The sequence below is a fragment of the Malassezia pachydermatis genome (genome assembly GCF_001278385.1).
Source record: "Malassezia pachydermatis strain CBS 1879 chromosome Unknown scaffold3, whole genome shotgun sequence".
NCBI lineage: Eukaryota > Fungi > Basidiomycota > Malasseziomycetes > Malasseziales > Malasseziaceae > Malassezia > Malassezia pachydermatis.
Window position 1 is genome coordinate 427033 of NW_017253140.1, and position 25501 is coordinate 452533.

General features: G+C 53.9%; 15 protein-coding genes across 15 annotated transcripts; 7 read left to right on the forward strand and 8 right to left on the reverse strand.

The window, feature by feature from the left end:
* Window positions 1-364: 364 nt before the first annotated feature.
* Malapachy_0818 (non-canonical ubiquitin conjugating enzyme 1) lies at window positions 365-794 on the reverse strand (the record flags this gene model as incomplete). The annotated part of the gene is made up of 2 exons (XM_018135331.1): window positions 365-532; window positions 564-794. 2 exons carry the CDS (start codon window positions 792-794, stop codon window positions 365-367), a joined length of 399 nt encoding a protein of 132 aa, XP_017992452.1.
* A 546-nt stretch (window positions 795-1340) lies between these two features.
* Malapachy_08004 (hypothetical protein) lies at window positions 1341-2530 on the forward strand (the record flags this gene model as incomplete). The annotated part of the gene is made up of 2 exons (XM_018135314.1): window positions 1341-1811; window positions 1844-2530. 2 exons carry the CDS (start codon window positions 1341-1343, stop codon window positions 2528-2530), a joined length of 1158 nt encoding a protein of 385 aa, XP_017992282.1.
* A 234-nt stretch (window positions 2531-2764) lies between these two features.
* Window positions 2765-3751, forward strand: Malapachy_0808 (fatty acid hydroxylase; the record flags this gene model as incomplete). The annotated part of the gene is made up of 1 exon (XM_018135321.1): window positions 2765-3751. The coding sequence occupies one exon, from the start codon at window positions 2765-2767 to the stop codon at window positions 3749-3751; it is 987 nt and encodes a 328-aa protein (XP_017992500.1).
* Window positions 3752-3986: 235 nt separating this feature from the next.
* Window positions 3987-5342, reverse strand: Malapachy_0848 (hypothetical protein; the record flags this gene model as incomplete). The annotated part of the gene is made up of 1 exon (XM_018135361.1): window positions 3987-5342. The coding sequence occupies one exon, from the start codon at window positions 5340-5342 to the stop codon at window positions 3987-3989; it is 1356 nt and encodes a 451-aa protein (XP_017992710.1).
* Window positions 5343-5495: 153 nt separating this feature from the next.
* On the forward strand, window positions 5496-6756 carry Malapachy_0834 (molybdenum cofactor biosynthetic protein; the record flags this gene model as incomplete). The annotated part of the gene is made up of 4 exons (XM_018135347.1): window positions 5496-5670; window positions 5699-5819; window positions 5852-6312; window positions 6548-6756. The coding sequence occupies 4 exons, from the start codon at window positions 5496-5498 to the stop codon at window positions 6754-6756; spliced, it is 966 nt and encodes a 321-aa protein (XP_017992544.1).
* On the reverse strand, window positions 6725-9961 carry Malapachy_0844 (arm repeat-containing protein; the record flags this gene model as incomplete). Its single annotated transcript, XM_018135357.1, has 1 exon — window positions 6725-9961. One exon carries the CDS (start codon window positions 9959-9961, stop codon window positions 6725-6727), a length of 3237 nt encoding a protein of 1078 aa, XP_017992706.1.
* A 102-nt stretch (window positions 9962-10063) lies between these two features.
* Malapachy_0813 (serine carboxypeptidase) lies at window positions 10064-11719 on the reverse strand (the record flags this gene model as incomplete). The annotated part of the gene is made up of 1 exon (XM_018135326.1): window positions 10064-11719. One exon carries the CDS (start codon window positions 11717-11719, stop codon window positions 10064-10066), a length of 1656 nt encoding a protein of 551 aa, XP_017992459.1.
* Window positions 11720-12015: 296 nt separating this feature from the next.
* On the forward strand, window positions 12016-15291 carry Malapachy_0809 (snf2 family dna-dependent atpase; the record flags this gene model as incomplete). Its single annotated transcript, XM_018135322.1, has 1 exon — window positions 12016-15291. One exon carries the CDS (start codon window positions 12016-12018, stop codon window positions 15289-15291), a length of 3276 nt encoding a protein of 1091 aa, XP_017992499.1.
* A 79-nt stretch (window positions 15292-15370) lies between these two features.
* Malapachy_0851 (hypothetical protein) lies at window positions 15371-16105 on the reverse strand (the record flags this gene model as incomplete). The annotated part of the gene is made up of 2 exons (XM_018135364.1): window positions 15371-15766; window positions 15794-16105. The coding sequence occupies 2 exons, from the start codon at window positions 16103-16105 to the stop codon at window positions 15371-15373; spliced, it is 708 nt and encodes a 235-aa protein (XP_017992649.1).
* Window positions 16106-16170: 65 nt separating this feature from the next.
* On the reverse strand, window positions 16171-18801 carry Malapachy_0822 (wee protein kinase; the record flags this gene model as incomplete). Its single annotated transcript, XM_018135335.1, has 1 exon — window positions 16171-18801. The coding sequence occupies one exon, from the start codon at window positions 18799-18801 to the stop codon at window positions 16171-16173; it is 2631 nt and encodes an 876-aa protein (XP_017992599.1).
* A 526-nt stretch (window positions 18802-19327) lies between these two features.
* Window positions 19328-21237, forward strand: Malapachy_0829 (hypothetical protein; the record flags this gene model as incomplete). Its single annotated transcript, XM_018135342.1, has 2 exons — window positions 19328-19605; window positions 19638-21237. 2 exons carry the CDS (start codon window positions 19328-19330, stop codon window positions 21235-21237), a joined length of 1878 nt encoding a protein of 625 aa, XP_017992602.1.
* A 13-nt stretch (window positions 21238-21250) lies between these two features.
* Window positions 21251-21898, reverse strand: Malapachy_0852 (hypothetical protein; the record flags this gene model as incomplete). Its single annotated transcript, XM_018135365.1, has 1 exon — window positions 21251-21898. One exon carries the CDS (start codon window positions 21896-21898, stop codon window positions 21251-21253), a length of 648 nt encoding a protein of 215 aa, XP_017992646.1.
* A 580-nt stretch (window positions 21899-22478) lies between these two features.
* Window positions 22479-22752, forward strand: Malapachy_0841 (hypothetical protein; the record flags this gene model as incomplete). The annotated part of the gene is made up of 2 exons (XM_018135354.1): window positions 22479-22575; window positions 22622-22752. 2 exons carry the CDS (start codon window positions 22479-22481, stop codon window positions 22750-22752), a joined length of 228 nt encoding a protein of 75 aa, XP_017992701.1.
* A 492-nt stretch (window positions 22753-23244) lies between these two features.
* Malapachy_0820 (40s ribosomal protein s6) lies at window positions 23245-23977 on the reverse strand (the record flags this gene model as incomplete). Its single annotated transcript, XM_018135333.1, has 2 exons — window positions 23245-23513; window positions 23554-23977. The coding sequence occupies 2 exons, from the start codon at window positions 23975-23977 to the stop codon at window positions 23245-23247; spliced, it is 693 nt and encodes a 230-aa protein (XP_017992601.1).
* Window positions 23978-24407: 430 nt separating this feature from the next.
* Window positions 24408-24906, forward strand: Malapachy_0794 (40s ribosomal protein s13; the record flags this gene model as incomplete). The annotated part of the gene is made up of 2 exons (XM_018135307.1): window positions 24408-24683; window positions 24727-24906. 2 exons carry the CDS (start codon window positions 24408-24410, stop codon window positions 24904-24906), a joined length of 456 nt encoding a protein of 151 aa, XP_017992230.1.
* Window positions 24907-25501: the final 595 nt, after the last annotated feature.

The window sequence follows — 25501 nt, forward strand, 5'->3', positions numbered from 1 at the left end:
CGCGTGGTTTGATAGTCTTGCCTAGAATTCAGTTGGTTTTCTGATCCCTCTGTGAAATGAATGGGTATGTTTCCTGGTGTAGATATGCATTCTTCTTTAGCCTGTTCTTGTGAAGCAGGTGTCTTGTTGGCAAGAGGGAAGAATTCGTCTAATTCTTTACGAAGATCTTCGTCACTTTGGGGCTCTGTGCTGAGTTTCTTATCGGATGAAGGTCCCATTGTACTCGGAAGACCTGGCAGTCGGGATTCCAAATCAGGTAGTTCTGCGCGCGTGTTTAATGATACTGACAATAAGTCACTGTTTTTCTTTTGACAATTCGGACAGGCCCATGTTGTAGATCTCATCATTAGTTGTTGATTGGAACTTACTGCATAGCCAATTTTTCACGCTCTTCATCGGTGGTGCTTACAGCTCCATACCCAGACTCATCTGCTTTGGACGACATAAGAGCCTGGACGCCAAGAAGAGCCGTACGTATGCCCCATGCGGGCTGCCAGGATTCCTCGTGAAAACCAGTAAATGTAATGCAAACCTAGGACTGTAAACAGATGTAACAAGCTTACCTTCATATTAGTCTGCCACCGCCCATTTGGTGTTAGGAATACGACATGAGGGGGCTTGAATGGGTATTCACTTGGAAGTAGGATTTTTCCATGGTATAGTCCATATTCGAATGGCGTATTTTGGGGTCCTCGTAGCGTGAAGTGCCATTCGAATAGATTGTCCTGGTGGTTAGATCCCAGACAGACATACCTCAAGGGGGGCTGCTGTATATTCGTCACTGTCATCTCCATGCATTTCTTTTGCTTCTGACAGGATTCTTTTTATAGCCGAGGCATTCTTTTTGTACATAGAGCCCATCCTGATCGATGGCGTTCTTTCAAACACGTCTCGGCGATGGATGCCAGACGCACGTATATTCTCCACTTTTGGGCTAAATATACACATTTCATAAGTATTATTTTGCGCTCTGGCTGAAGCCAGATTTTTAGCTATTACTATCCTCATATCGAGTTTGCCGCATCACTACTTAGGAAGTGTTTCGAGGTCCCAAGGATCTGCATTTTCTACTAGACTCTACCGAGCGCTCTGGGAGTCCATATTAGAGACATCCGGATCACCTCAGCTATTGAGTTTCAATATTCAGAATGGTCCAATTAAGGCCTGCATATTCAGGTACCAAAGTCTTTAAACGCAAGGGGTGTGGATATCCACATTCCAATGGCTTTGTGTTGACACCTCCACATTTACGGATCCATCTCATTCTTTCTCGCTCCCTTCATCCCACCACAGCCACAATGCACCGCGTCGTAGTTGCCGGTGTAATGCTCTCGAGCATCATGTCTGTGGTAGCACAATACTCTGCTACGTATGTGCCTGGTGCTAATTCGCTACCCAAAATATCGGAGCAGGGACAGCAAGGTACCAACGCTTGCGGGACTCAGTCAAGTGATTCGTCCATGTGCCAAAACTTGTACATAAATTCGGCCACAGACTTTTGCTTATGGGCACCACCAGGACCGTTATCTCAAGGCGTTGGTGAAGCTGAAAGATATGTCGTTAGCTACTGCACGAAGGCTGGCCGTGGCACACGCCTCATTCCTCCTGGCACATTGAAAAGCGTGCACTTTGTTCAGACGCCTCATTATGTTCAAGTAAGTGGCACTGGCGAATTTTCGAGTATGCACATCAACAACAATGGTGGTGGCGGCGAGCTTGATCCTCATGGTCAAGATGGAATGGGCAACCCTATTGGTGGTCTGGTCTTTTCAAATGCGTTTGGAAATGGGTTAGTGCAGGTTCATGAGTGGGTACGTATAAATGTCCAAACTTACATTGTCAGAACAGTTTTATGGATGCGAAAACATATTGCCTACGAGCTTGTGTGGACGGCGATATGGCAAAGGCTTATTGCAAGAATATCTATGATGAGCTTGGTTGCAACTTTAACATGCCCACTGGGCCGGACAACCTGGGCGTTTTTGAATCATGTGAGGGACAAGATGCTGATATCGTGGGTGTTTATACCAACAATGGTGTTGTTTCGACATTTTTCCAGACTCAAACCTCGCAAGGCGTCTCCGTTCCTCCGCCGAAGAAGCCTCCGGCAGTTAGCAAATGCTCGAATTTCCCGTCAGCTGCCTTGGAGGATACTGTGAAGAACCCCTTTGCTGGAGCCAAGAAAGGCAAGCCTTCGAGCACGACTTCACAAGGCGAGCCTAGCTCATCAAGCGTCCTGTACAACACGCAAAGGAATACGACTTCCTCCACGTCTTCAAGGTCGACATCTTCCTCAACATCGTCGATGCTATCTAGCATTTCATCAACATCAATGCCTATGGCTATCTCTTCAACGTCGAGCTCATCTGCTATTGCAACGTCGCGCGCTGTTGTGACTACTACGACAACGCCATCTGCCACCAGTATTCCAGGTCTTCAATTCGGATCTAGTGCCTCTCCTTCCTTCTACGTACATATCTTCACCCTTCTGGTATCGGCTACCACAGTACTTGTACTGCTGTGTTTGTAGCGTTTGTAGTAATGTAGCCCCGCCTTCGTTCACGGTTCAACGTTTTTCACAAGTTTTGCTTACCGGTCGCCAATCTCGGTCTTATAATTTTCAACCGTCCAATGATTTATAATTTTTACCGCATTTAATTGGTTCGCTCGATTCTCACATGGGTGGGGTAGCCGTTTTGCCCTCGCTCCTGTGTTAAAAAGGCGGAGATTGTCAAATTATCTTGCCACTTCAGCTCCATCCAACATGTATCCCAAGCCTCATTCTGATGACTGGGTCAACCAAAAGGGTCTCCCCCTTGCTCATCGTATGATCAAGCTTTTCCACGTCTTGCCTCCGGCGGCCGATGAAGTCAAGCAGACAAAGTTGACTGATCGTATGATCGTGTTCAAGGAATGGAACCAGGCCCTTTTCCTGTATCCATTTGCTCTTTTGCCATTCGCTGTCCGCTACTTCTACTATCACTATGTGTCAACGGAGATGCCGTCTTATATGACCATGTGGATCATTATGACTGTTTACACCCTAAACTTTGGTCTCTACTGGGTGCACTTCTTGAAGCATCTGTCTCGCAAGTACGGCTACTTCAACGGTGCACACGGTCGAGACACGATTCCTTTCTCGGAGGCCCACAAGGTGCTCTTCGAGGTTCTTTCGGGTCTGACCATTCGCCCTGGTCTTGTTGTGATGTGTGCGTACGACCCGAAGACTCCTCCGTCGCTGTCTCTATGGTTCCCTCTTCAACTGTTCGTATTCACATTGGTGGAAGACTTTTTCTACTACTGGGCTCACCGTATTTGCCATGAGAGTGAATTTTCGTGGAAGCTCCATCGCCAACACCACACTACCAAATACCCGACTATGTTGCTGCTTGGCTACGCTGGTGAACTTCAGGAAGTGTTTGACATCTTTGGTGCTCCTTTCCTGACCTATCTTACTTTCCCCATCTCCTTTGATGTCTTTATCATCTGGATGCTCATTCATGTCTCTATCCAAATCCACGGTCACAGTGGTGTGCGTCTGCATCACGGTACTGTCTTGACTGGCCCCTTCTTGGTCCCCCTGGGTCTGGAACTCGTGTCGGAGGACCATGACCTACACCACCGTCATGGCTGGCGTGAGTCGTACAACTATGGCAAGCAGAGTGGTGTCTGGGACACACTGTTTGGAACGAAAGGTGACCGTATTGAGGGGTACTCTGAAAACCTCGACTGGAACCAATTTGTGTACTAATGGTACCTTGTCTTTTTTGCCCATTTCTCTCTATTTCACGTTTAGCATAGATCGCGGAAGAGAATCGATGATCATAGGAAAGATATCTACTGTATAGCAAATCGAACGCAGTGACTTGAATCGCTCAGTCTTTGCCGTTGGCGTGAAGGAGATCGATATGTCCACTTTGAATCACATCATTCTGCTATTTTATACATATGGGAGCGAAGGAGTTATCGACTTTAGGTAGCTTGAATTAAAATACAACCATGTCGCGCCGAGCCACCTCAAATCGACGTCGCATATCACCCACGATTCGCTGACGGACCGTACCGCTTGCCTCGCGGTCTACGGGGAACTCACTCACCACGTATTTCTGGCCCTTGATAATCGGGTCGAACTCCCTTGGCACATTGATATTGATGCCTCGTCCGATTGATACGCGGTGTCCCGATCCACCAGCCCCGTCTTGGTCGATTGTGTTTAAGGATGTAATGGACATCCAGTCATCAAGGTCATCATGATCATCTTCGGCCACCAGCGGCACATTGTGTCCACGCTTGTTGCCTTGCAATAAATGCCGAGCCAGAGCGCGGCGGACCAGCGTGCTGCGCCGCATCGATTTGGGATCGATTCCTTGCTGTTTCGTAAAGTCGACTTCTTCACGGTATGCCTGGCGCCATGCTTCAGGTGCATTTCGCCAGAGGACATAGGCCGCGTCGGTGACCAGTTTGCGTGCGCGTGCAGTGGTATCTGAGCTCCTGAGGACACGCGATGGCTGGGCGCTCTTTTTCGCCAGAGCATGCTCTTCAAGTTCATCGGCACTATCGAGGAGACGCGTAGCCGTATCGATCGCAGCCAGACGAGCCTCTTCACGAGCCTTGGCTTCGGCTTTGAGTTTGCGCATACGACGGCGAAGACCTCGAACGCTCTTGTACGCCCAAATTAAGTGCATTGGCAGTGCCAACACGCCGAAGACAAAGGGGCCCCAGCTAGCGGAGGTTTGGTTGACGTAGCGTCCTGTCGGGATGAACAGGGAGTACACAAATACAAAGTGGAATACAATCCGTGTTGCCAAGAATGTCAGCGTGAACGCCCAATACGAGCGGAATCGAGGATGCAAGACGCCCAGTCCCATGACCCATGTCGGCATTTCCATGAGCAAAGCTGTTGCAAATGCATGACTCCAGCCTTGTCCTAGCCAGAATACTGTAAATACGGAGTACAATGTATGGTGGACCCAGCCGCTAGAGAGGTTCACATGCTTTCGATAGCAAAAGAAACCAGTGACAAGATCGGAGATGAGGTACGCCAAGAAAAACATGCTTAGCGGATTCGCAATCAACTCCCTATGTGGTGTTACTTTGGTCCAATCTAGACCACACCATATCAGATCGAACACAAAAGGGGTGGCTGTGGTAGAAGCACAGAAAGCGGCAAAGGTAGTGATGATCCATGAGCGTTTGTGGGCCAACTCCGGTCCCGCGTAGATTGTACGGGCAAAGATTTGGTATACCAGTTGAATGACGAGAAGGAAAGAAAAAAAGTCCAGCGCCTCTGTGCTGAAAAGCACCTGCTTGGCCTTCTCAAGCACTGCGTCCCGCTCTATCATGCTCTCGAGGCGCTGCACGAAGGCAAGCGGCACGGCGAGACTGGCGCCTTGTTGACGTGCAACACACGTGTGGCATCCACGTGGAGACTGACGTACTTGCCCTGCGTGCGCCCCACGCAGGGTGCTGCTGCTTCTACAGCCTTTGTGCTCCACATGTCTGACGACCAGGGGCTGGATGCGAGAGCCTTGGCACGGTACAGCCGGCAGCTCATTCTGCCAGGGTTTGGTGCACCGGCACAGCGGGCGCTGCAGAATGCTCGCGTTTTGGTCGTAGGTGCCGGCGGTCTAGGTTGTCCTGCCGTGCAATATCTTGCAGCGGCAGGTGTTGGTATGTTCGTGGGCCTTTCTCATGTCAGGCACTATTACGGTGGTCGATGCGGATCATGTGGAAGCGAGCAATTTGTCGCGACAAATTCTGCACAGTGATGCAAGGGTAGGTATGAACAAGGCGCAATCGATAGCGCAAGCTATCTCGACGTACGTATCCGTCCTTCCTTCCTTACTCCCAGACTCAATCCTTTTGTGACTGTGCGTGCGGTGGAAGCCCAGTTTGGCCCTGAGAACGCCGTATCTCTCGTTGAAGCGCATGATCTTGTCTTGGACTGTACGGACAATGTCCTTACACGGTATTTGATTTCTGACGCTGGTGTCCTAGCTGACAAGCCCATCCTTAGCGGCGCGGCGCAAGGGTACGAAGGCCAGCTCATTACTCTGCATCAGTCACTGGGTGGTGAGCAGCGAGGTCCCTGCTACCGCTGCCTATTCCCACAGTCGCCCCGGCCCGAGCATACACAAAGCTGTGATGATGGCGGCATCCTGGGCTGTGTCACCGGCCTGGTAGGGACCTGGCAAGCGATGGAGGCTATCAAAGTTCTCACCGGCCTGGGCGACAAGACGCCCAACATGCTTTTTTTCACACCGATGTCGATACCCCAAGTGCGTTCTGTGCGTGTGCGACCACGCCAAGTGCGTACATGCCGTGCCTGCGGTGGGCCGGACGTCCCTGAGAAGATCACCGATCTTACGCGTGAAAACTACATCACATTCTGTGGTATCACTGAGGTGGTGGATGATGTGCCCAGCGTCGAGGCCCAAGCTTTGCAGCGGCCTGATGTTCTTGTAGTCGACGTGCGTCCCTGGCAAGAGTATGAGCTGACGCACCTCCCGATGAGTATGCGTACGTTGCCCATTGTTACTCACCTCAGATTTGCCATGGGATACAATACGTCGCGATTCTACCGCTGCCAAGGCCACGATTATGGACGCGGCAGACGGCCGCGATATCCTCATGCTATGCCGCCGCGGCAACGATTCACGTGAGGCGACTAGGCTGTTGCAGCTCCCTCATTGCTTTAATGTCCGTGGTGGGCTACGGAGCTATGCTACCGTTGATACATCATTCCCGATGTACTAGAGGCGGGTCGTTGGCGCAGATCCGCATGCAGTGTCTCTAGGATGAGCGGGTCGGCATGCTGTACATGACTCCGAACGATTTCCCCGGCCTGGGTGCCTTCTGTGTTGGCCAACGCCGTATTCAACGCTTCGGCAATAAACGCACGTAACGGCACCGTCTCGATAGGGTCCCGACGGCGCATGGCTTCGACTCGCATGTTCCGCGAGGTGTCAATCGCGAACTCCACAGCGAGATTGTTCGCGAGGACAATTTCATCGGCATCGCCCATTTCGTACTCACGATCCGGTGAGTCTTCTCGTTCATACACTGCCGAGTTGCCTTGCTCGTCTTCCACGACTTCGCCTAGGACATCCATCCAGTAGCTCATCACCTCGTGGATCGTCCCTGCGACGCCCAGATCCTCTGGGGTCATGTATCGAATCGACTGGGCCAACGCCAAGGCCACCAGTTTTTGTACACGCAGCAAGGGCGACATTCGCGCCCACTTGAGCATGGTCAGGACCAATTCGCCTTGGATGGGCGCATTCGCTTTGACACTCGCTACTTTGACCATATCCAGGTACCGATGCGGTGGAAGGGCAAACGCCATACGTGCTGCTACGAGGGCGTAGTGCGAGCCCAGCGCAAAGTCTTCTTCACGGCGTAGACCCTGGACGATGGCTACGCCGAGCTCCGTGGACGTAAGTAGATCCGCTAGTACTTGCAAGCCTTCCTCATCAAGGCACCGCAAGTGCGTAGCAATCGCACGCAGTGGCGACATCATGATCGGCGACTCCGGGTCTGCTACAATTTGCGTGAGCGCCTGGTAGAAAGGCCCACTGACGTGCAGCAAGTCCTTGGACGCCAGCAACGCACAATCTTCCCAAATCTGGCACACCACCGGTGCAAAGTCAGGCTGTGTGACCAGCGATGGCGCTAGCTCAGCCAGCGCAAAGAGTGGTGCAGTGAGCTGCGGCGTGTATTGCAGGGCATGAGCCCACAACAAGAGACCATCGTACCCGATCAACGGCGACAACTCAGGCTCCAAGCAGGAGCGAACAAGGCGCGCCACCAGTGTGTGGACATGCTCTAGAAGCGGATTGTCTCGCAATCGCTCTGAGCTTGCGCATACCAGTTTGTCGAGGCATTCCAGGACACTCGGCTTGGATCGCGTTTCGGGGTCAGGCAGGGCCCACAAACGGGCAATCATGTCCAAAAGACCCGCCGTATAAGGATCAATCAAGGCGCCTACACGCTCAATCAAAATGGCCAAGGTCGTAGCTGTCGTCCGAATGTTGTCCATTTCCGTCAACTGATCCGCAAGCATGTGGACCAGTGCCATAAGAGCCTCACCCAAGTATGGCTCGAACAATTTCTCGCTGAAATCCACCGAGTCCATGATCGCCGCAAGCGTTTTCGCCGCTGCCAGCTGCACAGCTGCATCCGTCCGGCCAGGCGCCTCACGCAGGAGATCGACAAGCAAGGCGTATGCCATCGTACGAGTATCAGTCTGCACATACTCACTCCACTCCCATAAGAGTCGCGCAATACGCCTTCGTACAATAAGCCAGATGGGGTCTGCCTCCATCTTCGCCTCGGGAATCAGTCGATCGCGAATCGTAGCGGCCATGCGATCCGAGGGATGCCCACCTTCCTCGGCAATTTCTCCATCGAGCTGATCACGACAAATACCCAGCGCTGTATATACGGCTTCACGTGCAAGGACAGCCTCCAGCGTGGCAGGCCACTGTGCGGTTTCCTCGTACTTGGCCCATACGTACTCAGCGACACTGGGAATGGTATGCGCGCCATCAAAGCCCGACCGACGCGATGTCTGCGTGAGCACCAGAAGCAAGCGTTCAGCAGTAGGCCGAATATCGACATCGGTATCGTTCTGAGCCTCTTCCATGGCAAACGTCTCAGGCACCTCTTGCCATTGCTCCAAATCCGCCTGCGTAAGACGCATGTAGGTACCCAAAAGAACATCGACCGCCTGCAGCTCAAACTGGGCGCCAGGGAGGCCTGCGAACATCGTGCCTGCGGGACGATTTCGCTTCCAGATTCCCAGTGTCAGACGAACCAACGATAGCGCAAGCACGAGCCAGCGATAGGGGTACACGGCTTCGTTCTCATCATCGTCGCGCGTAAACGCACCGCCTTCCTGCGCAGCCGCACATAGCATCGTCCAGTACCACTGCGTCACTTCCGGCCACACGGCCCATGACGCGACGTGGCTGTGCATCTTCGCGACCATGTCTAGATGCAGCTTCACGTAGCCGACCATGTGTTTCGTCAGCGCGGGGATCACGCTGGGCGCCGAAGTAAGAAGGTCAGTGCGGCGTTGCAGGATACATGTCACTTGGGACGGCGTGCATTCGAAAAAGGCGTAGGCCAAGTTGGGCCGATCGACACTGGACACTTTGGAGGCCAGGATCCCATTGTCGCATCGCACGAGACGATGCAGGACCTTGAGCATGAGGTGGCTCGCGCGGATCCTTTCCCATACACCTGGCTGATTGGCCCATGACACAGGGTCTTGCGTCTCAAACGTGTCCTGGAACAGCGTCAGGAACGCCGGCTGCAAACTCGGCAGGAGCGTTCGCGCAAGGTTGGTCATGCGCATGCGGCCGGCCAGTAGACGCACCGACTCAAATTCCTTGAGGCATTGCCGGAGAACATTGCACGCATGCAATAGAATCGTGGTCTCCCGCGCCGTATGCGCTAGTGTGCTTTGCGCTGCAGCCTGGTGGATCGCTTCGATGGACGCCATGATGGCCTCCTGCAACTTGGTGACGAGATCTGGCCATTCGTCAGGGTAGTCTAAGCGTGCAATGCGTGCAATGATCAGCGCGCCATGCACAGCGATCGAGTGCTCCGGCTCACTCAGTATATCCATCAGCCGCGTACGAATTCGGTCCTTCGCCTCTGGCGGGATCACGACTTTTTTCTGCTTGATAATACGTGCTCGCCAGAACTTGCCGATCCCATTCTTAAATCGGATAATAGCGAGCTGTCGTACTGTCTGGTGCAGCGCCGGTAGGATCGTCGTTGAGGCGACCACGGAGGGATCCAGCGCAATCTGCAGAAGCGCCTCCCACAGTGTGTACTCTTCCTCCCAGTCGGCCAACTGTGCATCGGCCATTTGCAGCGTGGAGGCATTGCTGGCCTGCGCCGTCGTAGCTAGGACGTCGAGCAGGGCGCTCGGCGAAAACGCTAGACGACTCATCGACACAACGTGTTAAGAAGCCAAGTGGTTCACTCACCGCTTTCGCTCGACGCCGCACGCACGCACGCCAACAAACACTCCACATCGGGTTTCCTACTAAGACTACATGGTCAAATCCTTGTTCGCAAGCCAGCGGTTGAGCATGTGCAGCGCTAGCGCTGGTTGATCATGCGGCACCATATGACCAGCACGGCTGATCCACGCAAAGGCCAGGTTGCCGGCACCTTGACCCGCCTTGATCACGTAACCACCCTTGCGTGGCTTGGCTCCGTTCTCACTCCGCGTGAAGAAAGGCACCTCTGTTGCATTGTTGATCGCTTCATGGTACACGTTCGGGAAGTCCAGGACCCACTGGTGAATGCCGATCGCATTGCACATAAAGTCCGTCTCACCAGCGTAGAGCAAGACACGGATGCCGTCTTCTAGCAGGGGCTCCAGCAAGGTGGCACTGTTCTTGATCGAGTCGCCTTGCATCATGAAACGGCCGTTGACGTCCATGTTGCAGCTCTGGAACTGTACCTGCTCAGGCACACCGAGCATGCTCTTGACCTTGGGCTTGTTCATCAGTGCTTCGATGTAGCCCATCTCGCGGAAGCACAACTGGCCGTCCTTCTCACGATCGCACGAGCGACGCACATCGTACAAGTTGCGACCCGAGTCCTGTGCTGGGCCGTAGAGACTACCCCAGCAGTACAGTGCCGCAGGGACACATGAGATACGCGAGTCCAACTGCTCACAGGCGTCAATCAATGTCGAGCAGATCTGCGACTTGCTCTCCAGCGACTGACACACTTCGCTGTCAGGCTCGAACAAGTGGTACTTGTTGTCGGGTGAGCACGCAAAGTCTACGACGCTCGGGAACTGGATCTTCGGATCTGTTAGGCCATTACCAATCATAAGCGATTCCAAACGGATGGGCACCGCTGCCGTGACGTTGGCGCCTGGCGGGGTCTGCGCCAGCTCCTTGTTGCGCTTTTGGATTTCTGCGCCGATATGCGGAGCATAGTGGCCACCGTACGATTCCGCAGCGACGGAAAAGGGCAGTGCCGCGTACTTCGGGAAGCGTGTGAAGAACAGCTGCAGGAAGGCGTACACATCCTCTGCCGACTTGTCCGAATTGTCGACCATCTCCCCACTGTCCGAGTACGAGTAACCTACCTGGAGCGGCTGGTCCAGGAACAGTAGGTTGGCCTTTGAATTCCATGCGTACTCATTGTACGACGTCTTCTCGCCCTCGTCAGACACCCAGCATGGACCAAGCTCCATGAGCATTCCGGTACTCGACGAGCAGCCAGGGCCACCATTGAGCCACATGACGAGAGGATCCGTCTCTGGGTTGGAACGACTTTCGTACAGAATAAACCACAGGTGCGCATCATCGCGAATGTCCAGGTAGCCCTTGATTTGCTTGACGTCCGGATCGCAGAACTGAGCCTTTTGCTCCGATGACTCGACCGCCAAACGCAGCTGATAGTCGGGGAAAGCAGGGTGCAGGAGCTTCTGGTAGGTCATACCGCCGACCGTCTCCATACCTGCCTCCATCCAAGCCACAGCATCTTGTTCCATCTTGTGCCATGCGTCCGACGCCGCTTCTTGGTAGTGTGGCGTCGTCCAGTGCGAAGCTGATTCACCCAGGGCATGGAAGACATGCTGGGTGCTGGCCAACATGCGGTCCATCACGGACTCAAGCATAGTAAATTGGGCATGGGCCAATGTGCCCATCAACAGCGCTGCCAAGAGTGTCTTGACACGCAACATCGTAGTGATACAGCGTGCCCCAGACGCCCCACGGGCGCCATGGCTCTCACGTCCTGGCTTCCGCCACGTGATGTGGCCCATGCGGCGGGCGTCACGAGACGCAGTGGAGGAGAGGGGGAGGGGCGTTGTGTCGTCGTGTGGAAGCGTGCGGTGCGGCGCTGGCATCGTGTCACTGTATGGGGGCGGTAACGCCCCGGACCTCCTCTGTGCTCCCGCTCCTGGGTGTGGATTCCACACATATAACGGTACCAGGACCGAGCGGGACACGACATACTGTGGCGGATCCTCAACGCTCTATGACGATTGACCTTACGGCAGACGACGAGTCGGATGACGAGCCTATTCTTCTCGAGACGCGTACAACTACCGTCGCAAACGGACAACCTTCCTCCCCCACACCCAAAAAGCGATCCTTCTCAGATACAGAGGACGATTGGGCTACCTATACCCCGCAAGCCACACCGCCTGCTCCCTGGGTCTGTATCGGAATGTTGACACCCGGCGTGCTGTGCATGTACGGATTGCCACCGGAGCTGCAGTTGGACTCAAAGGACCAGCCACCCCCTATCGATCCATCTTGGTCGCACCTGGAATTCTGGGGCGAGCCAGGCGTGCGTCCTGTCGCGATCCAGGAAAGCACAACTGACGCGTCGCCGTCCAAGTCCTTGTCGCAGTTTCTCCAAACGACACAGCGCCCCGACCTCGCCGTGGCTACGCTTCAACCGAATCGATCGAATCTGTCTGCGTCTCCTCTGATCCTCAATGAGTTCGGAAAGCTTACAGACAAATTTAGCAAAGTCTTAGCACCTCTCCTGCGTGCGCAGCAAATCCAATGTGTTTCGCGCGCGCGATTGGTCTCCAAGTTAAAAGCTCGTGTGTTTTCCCAAGAGATTGAGTCGCTGATCTTTGTACGTGGTGCGGATGTGGACCATGTTTTGCAGGTCATTGCGCAAGCTGGATTGCTCCTCGAGATGCCTACTGCCTATCGCCCTAGTGACTACCCTATGAATCCGCCGCTGTACTTGCCACCACAGGCACAAACGCGATCATCGCGCAGTCACAGCGTCGCAGATATGCCATCACGGCCTCTACGTACTCTTCTCCCCGCGCAGCATGAACGCGTGGTTGAAGAGGATTCGCGTGCGCAAATCAATGCTGTGTATGCTGCGCTCGCCTCGCACGATGATCTGAGCGAGACGGAGCCAGGTCCCTTGATCCGTACACCTCTTTTTCCTCACCAAAAACAGGCATTGACCTTCCTTTTAGAGCGGGAGCGTGCGCGGCAGTGGGACGAGCTGCTCGGCCCTGATCCACCAGCTCACATTTCACTCTGGACGGTCGCTGAACGACGCGATGATACCATTCAGCGATACCGTCACATCGTTACCAATATGACCAAACGCACGCGACCGACGATCTGCTGCGGTGCGATCTTGGCCGACGATATGGGGTTGGGCAAGACACTAACGACCATTTCGCTGATTGCCTCGACGTACGAGGATGCAGTGGCATTTGGACAAACCTCGCTGAAGACGGACGACGATGACGACGAGCCTATGCTGGTCGGTGACTCACGAAATCGGCGCACGGCAGAGCAGGCGCGCAAAGAAGAGCTTCGATGCCGCAGCCGAGCAACATTGTTGGTCTGCCCACTCACGGTGATTTCCAACTGGGAGACGCAGATTCGAGAGCACTGGACACCACGTCGCCCCCCACGTGTGTATGTGTATCATGGTGGTGGCCGTGCCAGGGAGCCTAGAATGCTGACCGACTACGATATCGTGCTTACGACGTATTCGACGCTGGGCAACGAGTTTGCCAACCAGACGACGTGGACGGCTGCAGCAGGTCGGGCAGACACTGATCCCACGCCTGACTCGAAGCGGTTGAAAGTTGAGGCGCCCAACACGTGCCAGCGTATCGAATGGTACCGTGTTGTGCTAGACGAGGCGCATATCGTGAAAGAGGCGCGAACATGGCAGTCTAAGGCCGTGTGCAACTTATCGTCGCCACGTCGATTGTGCCTGACTGGCACACCGATCCAGAACCGGATGGACGATCTGTATGCACTTCTTCTGTTTCTGCAGCTGGATCCCTTCCATGACCGGGCCATATGGAGTCGCTACTGTGGTGATCACCGCTCGTTGGGTCTGAAAAATGCACGGACCAATGTCCAAGTCGATCCGAACTCGCTTTCACGTGTGCAAGCGATCATGAAGTTTTTGACGTTGCGGCGTATGAAGACGGACCAGAAGCCGGATGGCACGCCCCTCTTATCTCTGCCGGCGAAGACGACGCGGATCATGACACTGCAGCTCAATACCGACGAGCGGGCGAAGTACGAGCAGCTGCACTCCCAGTTTAAAGAAGAGTTTTCTGAGTACGTGGCGGAAGGTACTGTGGGACGGCACTACGCTACGATTCTTCATGAAATTCTCATTCTGCGTATGATGTGCGATCACTCGGCGCTTGTCGACGATAGCTTAAGTGGGAAAGAGATCCAGGCGTCACTGCAGGATGTGTCTGCGTCGATTCGCGAGCAGGGTCTCACGCGGGCCATGGCCCAGCAGCTGTTTCGTATCATGGCCGACAGTGCCATGACGCTCTGTGCGGCCTGTGGTTGGGACTTGGCGCAGGACCAAGACGATGCAGCGCATATACCTGTCGTGACCAAGTGCCAACACACGTTTTGTTCGGGCTGTTTCCAGGCGCATGTGGGCCCTGCCTTGTGGCCAGATCCCCTGGATTGGCATCAGGGCACATGTCCTTGCTGCTACGAGTCGCTTCAACTAGCGCGGGACGCCGTGCTTCTTCGAACAAGCGACGATGGGAAGCGGTCTACCGACAAAGCCCGTCGGCCTCCACCCGCGCTGGAGGCGCCGAGTCCCTTTATGCCAGCCAACCCCGATACATGGCCCACCTCTTGGAGTACGAAGATCCGTGCACTGATCGCAGACCTGCTCCCATTTTCGCAGTGTAATCCGGCATCGGATCTCTACGATCCCACCGCGCCTATTATGGAGCAAGTCACAGTGGCTGGCGACGATCAAGGCGCAACGCCGCGTGTGGAGGTTCGTGCGGTGTCTCCGCACGTTACGCCACGCCCTGCGCCCATCAAGTCGGTGATTTTTTCGCAGTGGACCAAGATGCTCGACAAGGTCGGCCAAGCGCTCTGCACGGCTGGCATCCGTTACCGTCAGCTCGATGGTACCATGAGCCGTGGGGAGCGCGAGATGGCGATGTCGTCGTTCCACAGCGATGCACGCATTGAAGTGTTCCTTGTGAGTCTGCGGGCAGGTGGCTTTGGTCTGAATTTGGTATCGGCGTGCCGTGCGTACCTCCTGGATCCCTACTGGAATCCGGCCGTGGAGCAGCAAGGCCTTGATCGTATTTATCGGCTGGGCCAGGGCCGTCCTGTGATTATGACCAAGCTCATCGTCCAAAAAAGCATTGAAGAAAAGCTCCTTGAACTGCAGCGGCGCAAGTTGGAACTGGCCAACCGCGTAGGCCGCCAAACGGATGCCGAACGCCAGCAACAACGCACCGAAGATCTGCAGCTTCTTTTCTCGTAATGCACTATGCTGTGCCTCCCCTCTCTTTCTTTTTCTTAGTGTATATTGTATAGATAGGCCGTCTCCTCGCGTGTCCTCCTCACGGTCGTAGCATCAAACCTTTGTGAACACGGGCTACATCACGAAACGTCAAGCTCACACGTCGCTCGCGTGTCCATGTCGCTTGCGGATCCGCGTACACGCCCGACAAATGAGATGCGTTGAGGACATGTACGCGATCTTCGGGTGTATCGTGAACCCGCTCGGCAATTCCGTGCTTGAAGCGTGTGTACGCTTCCCCGTACGTAATCAACAAACTTCGTGGCTCTTGCACGATCACGAACGAGGGCTGCGCTGGTGTCGGCTTGTCAGGCGTATGCTCGTAGATGTCAAGGACGGTATGGCCACCGAGACTGATCGTTGCGACAACAGGATCATACGCAGGCCCATCCGTGTGCGGTAAGATCCCTTGGCCAGGGAAGTAGTCGTTGACAAGCTTCGGCGTGAGTATGATCGTACATACGCAGTGGTTTGGTGCTTGGTGCGAGCTTTCTCGAAAGGCACCACTTGCAGCCAATCTTTCGACAAGGGCAGGGTACGCCGTCATCCACGGTGGCAGTGGTTCTGGGATGAGCGTACCAGTGCGCTCTGTGAGTGTACCGCCCCACATTTGCAATCGACGGTGTGCTAGCTGCTTCCACCGTGTTTTAGGCGCAGTGTCTATCTTGGCCAGCAATTGCGTTTCTTCGGCCTCGCTGATAAATGCAGGCATATACACAAAGCCGCCGTGGGACATGGCCTGCCCTGGCATACTCAGCGGCGGCGGCAACGACATGGTCAATGGTCGGCGCGTGTGGAGGCTACTGGAAAAGCAAATCTCATCAACGTTAAGCTATAAATCTATACAGGGAGGACTTTGTCAATATCCATACCCGAGGGCATCACATCGTCCAAATATTTAGGCGGCGCCAACAAAGTCGGTGAGCAGCCAGAGAGGACAGGCGACATGGGCGGGCAGGCGTCGTTGCCCGGTAAGGCATCTTCGGTCATCAACGACGTGGAGGTATCAGGGGACGACTCGTCGTGGCTATCGGCCACGTGCAAGACGTGTGCGAGGAAGACCATATTGTCTTCCTGGATCATCGCACCACGGATCTTCACGACCTGGCGCTCAGGATCCAAAACACCTGCGTGAGGCGGTTCATAGTACTTGGACGGCGGAAGTGGGTACGGCGCCGGCGGCGCTGGCTCCGTGCTCGCACCGAGATTCGGGAGCTGGTCGAGTTCATTGGCTTTGAGGCCCTGCCGCATCAGGCGACGCACCATGACCAGCGCAGGCATATCGACCAAATCCGATGCGGTGGGTCGCACACTCGGCTCAGCCGCGAGCATCGAGGTAATGATCGATTGCATGGCAGGGCTTACACTCTCGAAACTCACGTCCGAAAAGTCATTCGTGCGCAGCTTGTGCCAAGGCTCGCCATTGTCTGGGATCTCAACACTGCACGCCGCCTCCAGCATGATCGTGCCTAGACTGAACACGTCAGCCGGCTTGCCATACTTGGACTCAAAGATCACCTCAGGCGCAATGTACTCACGATCGCCTTCGCGCTCTAACGACATGACAGGGCTGGTGCGGCGTACTGGACGGGCCAACCGACGTCGGCTGCCCAGCACCGTGGATGTATCTGGCTCGCCACTGCCACCCGACGACGTACCCCCAAATGCGAATGGCTCAACCGTGCTGGCTGTACCCCATTCTGGCATCAAGGACGTCGACCATGTCGGAAGAGACGTGTCGCCTACAGCCGATGGCCGATGCGTCGCGAATTTGTTCGTCTCCAAGTGCGCACCCGCGAGAATCTCTTGCGCTGTGCAACGTGGCCACCGTGTGGCCATGCCAAAGTCTGAAATCTTCAGCGTGCCCACTTCGGTAATGAGAATGTTCGCAGGCTTCAAGTCCAAGTGCAGCACGCCGCACCGGTGGATAAAGTCCAGGCCCGACGACAACTCCGCCAAGACTTTCCACAGACGCGACTCATCCAAGGCACCCACTTGGCGGCCATATTCACGCAGGACAAACGCCAGCGAGCCCAGCGGGCAGAGCTCTGTCTGCAAGTACAAGAAGCCATCTTCTTCCCATGCATCCAGCAAATCTACCACGCCCTCGGCGCCAAACCATGGGTCATGCCATGTCGATCGTCGCTGCTTCAATAGGCACAGCACATCCACCTCTTCCAGGCGGCGAATACGGTCCTTGGGTCCCACAAAGGGCCGCTTCATTCGCTTCACAGCGGAAATGTATCCTGTCGCCTTTTCACGTACCTTGACCACTTCACTAAACTCACCCGTGCCCAGCATGCCTTCCACCACGAAATGCTCTTCAAACTGGCTTACACGTGACGAGCGATGGCGCGCCGCAGGGGCACTGGCCGCGAGCATATGCCCACCTGCTTTGGCAGGTGGCGTATTCAGGTAGGCAGGCTGAGAATGGCGTGGCCGCGTCTTTGGTTTGTGCGCTGTTTTGGCGACAGGGGAGTGTGTGGCCTCGAACCACTTCATATTCTTACGAGTAGGCGTATTGGGCTCCATCATATCATCAAGTTCAGGTATCGGTGGGTGGATAGAAGTGGTATCATGCCTCGGCACGCGTCCTTGACGCACAGCGGTAGGCGTACTCTCCAGCCACGCCTGCAATCGTCCGTGCGAGGCGCTGGGAGTGTCAAGCACGTCCAAACCACCTGTGCCAGACACATCGGCATCCCATCCTTGTGCGAAAGAGGAGCCCTTTCTCTCAGATAAGGGTATTTGTTTATGCAAAAACAGGTTGTTGGGCGAGTCCATGCAGGACTGCACAGGGTGATCCACGCTTCGCTCGTCACTCCATGGCGACGTAGGGTATGGCATCGAGGTCGACGAGTCAGCCCGATCAGTTTGTGCAGGAATGGGGCATACTGGTGCCACACCTGACACACGACCATGGGAACGTGTACCTGATGTGTCCGCATCGCGGCGCAAGCTAGGTAGCGCTGTAGTCGAGGACGTTAGAGCCCCTAGAGGCCGGATGGGCGATTCACTCGGCGATTCAAACACATCATCCGGATCCGCCTGCAGCGGTCGGCTAGGAATCTCGTTGGCAAACAAACTCCGTGGCACAGAGATACGCTCACTCACGGAGCGCGTATGCCGTCCGCGTGGGTTGGGCCGGTTTTGCATGGCAGGCCGTACATCCGTATTGGGCAGGGCACCGCCCACATTTGCAAACGGATCTTTTGGCGTTGCAGGGAACAGGGGAGACCGGGCAGGGAAAGGAGCACCCATGGACCGCCCACGACGGTGCATACGCACAGAGGTAGCAGCCGTTGTCATACCAAACGACGGCTTCATCGGTGTATCTGGCATCACATGAATAGCTGGCTGCCGGGACACGTTGAAAGACCGATCCGCCATCGCTGCTTCCACTACTTCCCGCAACGGGCGTGCTTGCTGCGTACTGCTCTCGCCGCCCAGCGACGGGAAGGGTGCTGGCATGAGGGCATCTACGCCTGATTCACCAGCTCCAACGTCGGGTGAAGGTCCACGCCGCTTTTTTGAGACAAGCCCGTTGGACTGGAATGCCGTCTGCAACGGGCGGACATTTTTGTATGTAACAGAGGTATTCGGCGTAGCTGCTGTATGGTGATCCACAGCAGCGCCACTTTTGTGCCCACCATCAGGAGATGAGCTAGCCATGTCTATCATGGTAGACGAACACTACGTTCGTTCCCAGAAAGAGCGAGGCCTGCACACAACAGCCGTCGGTATTGGTGGCGGAGGGACTGCCTGGGACGCGCTCCGCGTTGCGCGTGTGTACGGACTTACGTGGCACGTGATTGCATACCTGCCTAGCCATGGTTTGGCGCGAACAGGACCACTTGGAAATGAGACCGACCGGCTTTGTGGAGGAAAATTGAGCGCGCGTAGCTAGCAGTTCGTGCCAACCAGGGCCCCTTTCTATGCAAGCAGGAAATTGATGCAGATTGCCTAACGCATCGCCCTCTTTTCTCAACACTTCATTATGACTGAACTGGCTAGTGAGCTAGAAAACACGCTGCCTACAACACAGGAGGACACTGTCGCTTCCACGAAAGAAGAGCCTGCGCCTCGCAAAGGGGCGTGGCTTCCCTTCAACATTGATTGCACGTCCCCCTTTTCGGAAACATGGGGACAGTACCAACTCAAACCTGACATGGTAAAATGGCACCTAGCCAAAGAGGGCCGAATTCAAGGAAAATGGGTCCGTGCTTTGTGGGGAGGTGAATTGTACCAAGAACGCCGCTCGTCTGGTACAGGTCGGTACGTACGGACCATACCACTGACTTCTTCAGCGCTGATGATATGATTACAGCTGCCACACTGAATCTTCCATCCACTCTTCCTGTATCCAAGTTTATTGAGCATTTCAAGATCACATGCATGTCGTTGCGATTCCGTCACCCAGTGCTTGCTCTCACCATTGAAACCAACATTTTCAACATTCCTCTTCTGCCATGCTATTTGTACGACCCCGTCGCATCGTTCACCGACGTAGAACAATGGGCCAGCCGTGCGATCTTTGTGCATTCGCCAAAGACGGAGGATGAAAAGGCGCAGTCCATCGGTGAACGCGTTGAGTGCATGCGCAACAATATCGGCAAAAAACCTTTGGATGTTACCCAATGTGCGCGTGAATGGCACCTAGTGCTCTCCGATCGCCCCGAGGATGTGCATAAGATCGGTGTTCTCACATACTGTTCGCACTCTATTGCAGATGCGCATGGCGAAATGATTCTTTTGCGTCAACAAGTTGACTTGATTGGACAGTTGGAACAAGCTCCCTTCCCGCTCCCAACATCCCATGCTCTTCATCCCTCGCACGTGGAGTGGGGTAAAGAAGTAGAGAGGCTACCTGTGACACTCATTGAGATGCTGGGCGTGTCTGTGGAGGCCTTCAATTTGGACGATGCGATCACGCGTCTCATTTCAGTCTACAAAGGCAACTTCCTTCGCCTGGAACAAGGTCGGTCCAAAGCTGATCCCATCCTCGTGGATACTATGCACACCCACATTGATTTCAGTGAAGAAGAAAGCGAGGCTATTCACAAAGTGGCTAAAGTGCATGGCTGGTCTGTTACACAATTGGTGGACGCAGCACGTCATATGGCGTACATGGAAATGCGTCGTGACTACATTGAAGCCTGGCGCTTGCTCCCCATGAAAGAGACTATTCATGCTGATTTCCTTTTACCTGTGAATACACGTGCTGATATGGTTAAGCCCTACAGCGAGTTGGAGTATGGCTTTGTCGGGAACGCTACCGGTGGTTTCACGACATCACTTCCTTTGATGGACCCATACTTTATCTCTGCAGACAAGGAGATGTCACTTACTGAAGAGAAACCTTTGCATGAGTTAAGTCAAGTACGTGTACTTGCGTATGTGACAGAACAACTGGCTATGCAATACCGTCAGCAAGTCAAGGAAAATGTACTGCGTGCTACTTCTGTGACCCCCATTGTTGTCATGGGCGGTGGATTTAGCCCTCTATACCCATGGCAGAAAGAAGCACCAGAAGGGTTTAGCTCTGTGGGTGTTGTGGATCGCATTCTGCCCGCTGACATGTCGCTACCAGGCCACAAAGAACCGGTGCATGTGGATGACTGGTTTGTAGGTCTGACAATGTCCCAACACTTGGCCAGTCTGCAGTTCTCCTTCCACGTTTGGACCCTGCATAACAAACTGCAGCTCTCTGTCATTCATACCAACCGCATGACAGCCGAGCGTACACTGAAATTCCTTGAGATCATTCGCTCCACACTGAAGCTGTTTGTGATGGCATACGAACTCAAAGGTAGTCCCATTGACACGCCTACGACACCTCCTACACCACCACCGCGTGGACCGCTCTTATTCAACATGCTTTCCTGGTGGAATAGCTGGTTCAAGTGACCTAGGTCTATTATTATGACCCAAGCATTTCATCCAAAAAGTCTTGCATGTTATTGTTCGATGTAGCAGGGGCACCTGTAGAGTCTGTAGTGGTAGATACTTGGAATTCATTCGAGTCCGCCGCATCAATAGACTCCAAGAAATCGTCTATGTCCAAGGCGGCCGATCCTGTAGCTGTAGGCGTGGCGCGAGGAACAAATCGAACAGTTTGTGATGTACCATTGGAGCCATGCACTTTATCTGCCATACGAACTGAAGGTTTCTCCGTATTGGCCATTGTCTGTTTGGGTGCACGTTGTCGCATAGAAACTTGTGTGCCTTGCACTCGTCGCCACGTCGCTGCATTGGGAGGGCCCTTTAGTTGTCGTTCAAACCGCTCTTTTAAAGCTCGCGCTGCATCGGCTGACTCCTTTTCTTGCTTCATCTCGTCCCAATCCACCGAATCCAGTACCTTGAGCTGCTTTTTGGTAGTGGGTTGTCCTGCCCAAGCAAGCTCATCTCCATCTTCGTCGTCTTCATTGTCGGAAGTATGCCCAGGTAGGTTGGTATTCACATCCAGAGCAGCGACTTTGGCACGGAGATTGGTGAGATCAACTTCAGGTTCAGGTTCTGCATCTTCGTCCGTCTCTGGCTCCTCATACCGCCAGCTGTTGGAGGACATGAATTTTCGCCGCGAAAAAGACGGCATGTCATCCTCAGCGTCGTCGATGGTGTCCACAGCTGCATCCTCCTCGGAATGGGTATCGGTCACTGTGTCTTCTGCAGCAACAGGAGGCTGATGCTTGGATGTTGTTTTCCCATCAGGCTTAGGTACTAGTCCCTTTTCTATTTTGTAGCGTCGGGACGCTCTCGCTTTGTATTTATTCTGTAACACCATGATCAGATGGTGATGGTGGATGTGCAAGGTGCTGCACTACCATTCCACACTAGTCTACTCCATCACATACACATGTACTGCCTTGGATGAACTATACATGATTACAGTCTGCCTATTCCTTAGCTACCAACCAGGGAACACAATCCATCATGGAAGCAGTCCGATGCATGCTACTGCATCATAGTGTAACATGGCATCTCGTCACAGATATGGCACTAGACATCCTTCGCCCTGCATGGCAAGGAGCTATAAGACAGACCTCCACCCCTATGTCAAGCTCGGCCGAATATGGACTCGTCTAGACGACGGCCCGCTCGTCTCTCATCGAGACGCCGCTTCTTGCACGCGCATCCCTATTCACAATATGGTTACTGCGGCCCTAAGTGCTCTCGGATACGCCGGTTTCGGTTTCCTGGCTCGGTGCTATGCCCTTGGCATTCAAAAGCGCAACATGTTCGAAAGTATGTAGACCGCTATGGATGAATGGTCATGACTAACACGGAACAGACTTTGCTGGCCATGTCGCTTTTGCTGGCGGCTTCGGCGCTATTGGATACTGGCTTCACGGCGTGAAGCAATCCCAGGCTGCTCTTCTTGAGAAGAAGCAAGAGGAGCTTCGTCAGCGCCGCCAGGCATGATTACCAATTTCCATTCGTCCATCGGCTTGTAATGACGACCCCCTTTCCTACGTAGTTGGGTGATGTTTTTCAAGGATCTAGACTCATGTTCAGGGCATTGTATTGTTTGAGCAGTGCTGTGCTAAAGAGCCAAAGATTTTGTATATGTATACGTACGTCCGCTCAATCCATGAAACTCTCGAGTTCCATGGGAACAGCTTTGCACCAATATCTGTGACCATAGGCCTATCTCTAGCTTCTTACGAAAACACCACTGCCACAACCACGAAAGCACAAAAATAGGCACACAAACAAAATGTGACGAGACATGCGTTGCATTCAGGCATCGCAGAAATAGTCTACAGGAAGAACTTGTGTAAGATACACCACAAGAGTGATATCGTCCCTAGACCGATTGGCATTCCTACCAACCACCATGAAACAGCAGCGCTATGGCAGCTGCAGCAATATTTTTGACAAAATAGTGGACCTTTACAGAAAAGGAAAGGACACTTAGGCCTGCAGGCGCTGCTTGCGCTCACCCAGGCGCTTGGCCACCAGAGCATCGTACTCAGCGCGAGCAGCCTTCTGCTTAACAACGCGCTCCTTCTTCACACGCCTAGCATCACGCTTGCGCTGCAGGCGCTGGGGGGTAATGAGGCGCTGGATCTTGGGGGCCTTGGTGTACGGCTTGGCACCCTCCTTCTTCGGCTGGACCTCGCGGCGGATAACGTACTGACGCACATCATCCTCCTTCGAGAGGTTGAAGAACTTGCGGATGTCTATAATGTTAGCGTTCATTCAAATGCAGAAAATACATACGGTTAGCACGCTTAGGACCAAGACGCTTCGGCACAGCGCTCTCGGCGTCGGTCAGACCAGGGATCTCCTGCTCACCCTGCTTGACAATGATACAGTGGAGAGCCTGAATATCGGGGCCGACAATGCAGCCGCGGACCGACTTCCGGCGGCGCTGACCAGCGCGACGGACACGGAAGCACGAGTCACCCTCACCGAGGAGAAGGCGAACACGCGACGGCAGGAGAACACCCTGCTTCATGGGGAAACCCTGCTTGTCGTTACCACCACCGATGCGGAGGACGTAGCCCTTCCACTCGTCACCGAGGCTGTCGACCTCAACATCCTGAGACATGCGCTTGTCGTAGAAGCAGCGCACAAGACGCTCATCCATAAACTCGAAGGACTTCTGCGCGCCCGTGGCAGGGTTGGCAACGTTGAGCTTCATCTGTGAAGAAGTGTTAGCGCTTAGTTCTTATGGTGCACTCGTTCGAGCTGGGTACCAACCTTGCGAAGGATGCACTCGAAGTGTGATGTACAAAGAGTCTCGTAGCGCGGCCACCGAAAACCTCGAGCTCCAGTCGTGATATGATCACGTGCACTATAGTTCTGTGTACAAGAAGTCACGTGCAAATTTATTTCACACGTGAGGATTCTGCCCTTAGAAACGAAGCCGTCCACCAAAGGTGTGCTCCTCACCAAGCTCAGGTCTTCAAGCACACTAAGAATCTGGTATGTTGAGTATGGTTGCGCGCGTTAGCATGTGCGATTGTCTCTTGTTGTTGGTACATGGATGTATCAACATAAAGACCTTTGTTATGTTGCTATGTCGTGCTGAACCATTATTGTAACAGACGTACTAACACTGGCTAGACACCATGGGTCGCATGCACTCGAAGGGTAAGGGTATTTCCTCGTCGGCTCTGCCGTACAGCCGCAATCCCCCGTCGTGGCTGAAGACCACTCCGGAGGAGGTTGTGCAGCAGATTGTGAAGCTCGCCCGTAAGGGTGTTACGCCTTCGCAGATTGGCGCTCAGCTCCGTGACAGCCACGGTATCGCCCAGGTCCGTTACGTGACTGGTAACAAGATTCTGCGTATCCTCAAGAGCGAGGGCCTTGCCCCGGAGATCCCGGAGGACCTTTACCACCTCATTGTACGTATACTTATTCACTGTAACATTGTCTAACACTGAACAGAAGCGTGCCGTCACCGTGCGCAAGCACTTGGAGCGCAGCCGCAAGGATGTGGACGCCAAGTTCCGTCTCATTCTGATCGAGTCGCGTATCCACCGTCTGACCCGCTACTACAAGACTACTGGTGCGGTTCCCCCGACCTTCAAGTACGAGTCGTCGACGGCCTCGACCCTCGTGGCTTAATTTGATGATTCCCTACCAAAAGCACTGCGCTTGCTTCCTAAGCGGCATTGTATCCTATGCGACTTGGCTAAGCTTATGGAAGTAGCCGAGGCTCATCGTTTGTTTCTAGTGGATATGCTCTTGAAACAACGGTGGTCACACGTAGAATTGTATCCGGTGTGGCAATGAAAAATCATTCTGGCAACTGTTTATATGTGTGGTTATATATAGTCTACCGAACTATTGACGTGGCCTGGTTACACGATGAGGCACAGCTTGGACTTATGATCTGTGTATTGCAAGACAGCAGCTGGATGAAGGTCCTACACTGGAAAAGCGGTCCAGAGAGAGGAATAGGGGTATTTGCGGTTTTTTATTCGCAAGCCGATCGAAGGAAATCGGAATTTTAGCGTGTGCTGCAAAGATATGCAGTCTAGACGAATTCTATTTTTGCCCCAGGTTGTCAAAAGTAGCATGTTGGCGTAGGAGAAGGCGTATATGGAAAGATAGTCTGTAAGAATGGGAAGTCCAACGAATCATTATTCGGACGATGTATCTCCTACCAGTACACCTGTCGGACATGCAGCCTCTCCAGCAACAACAGCAAAGGTGGATG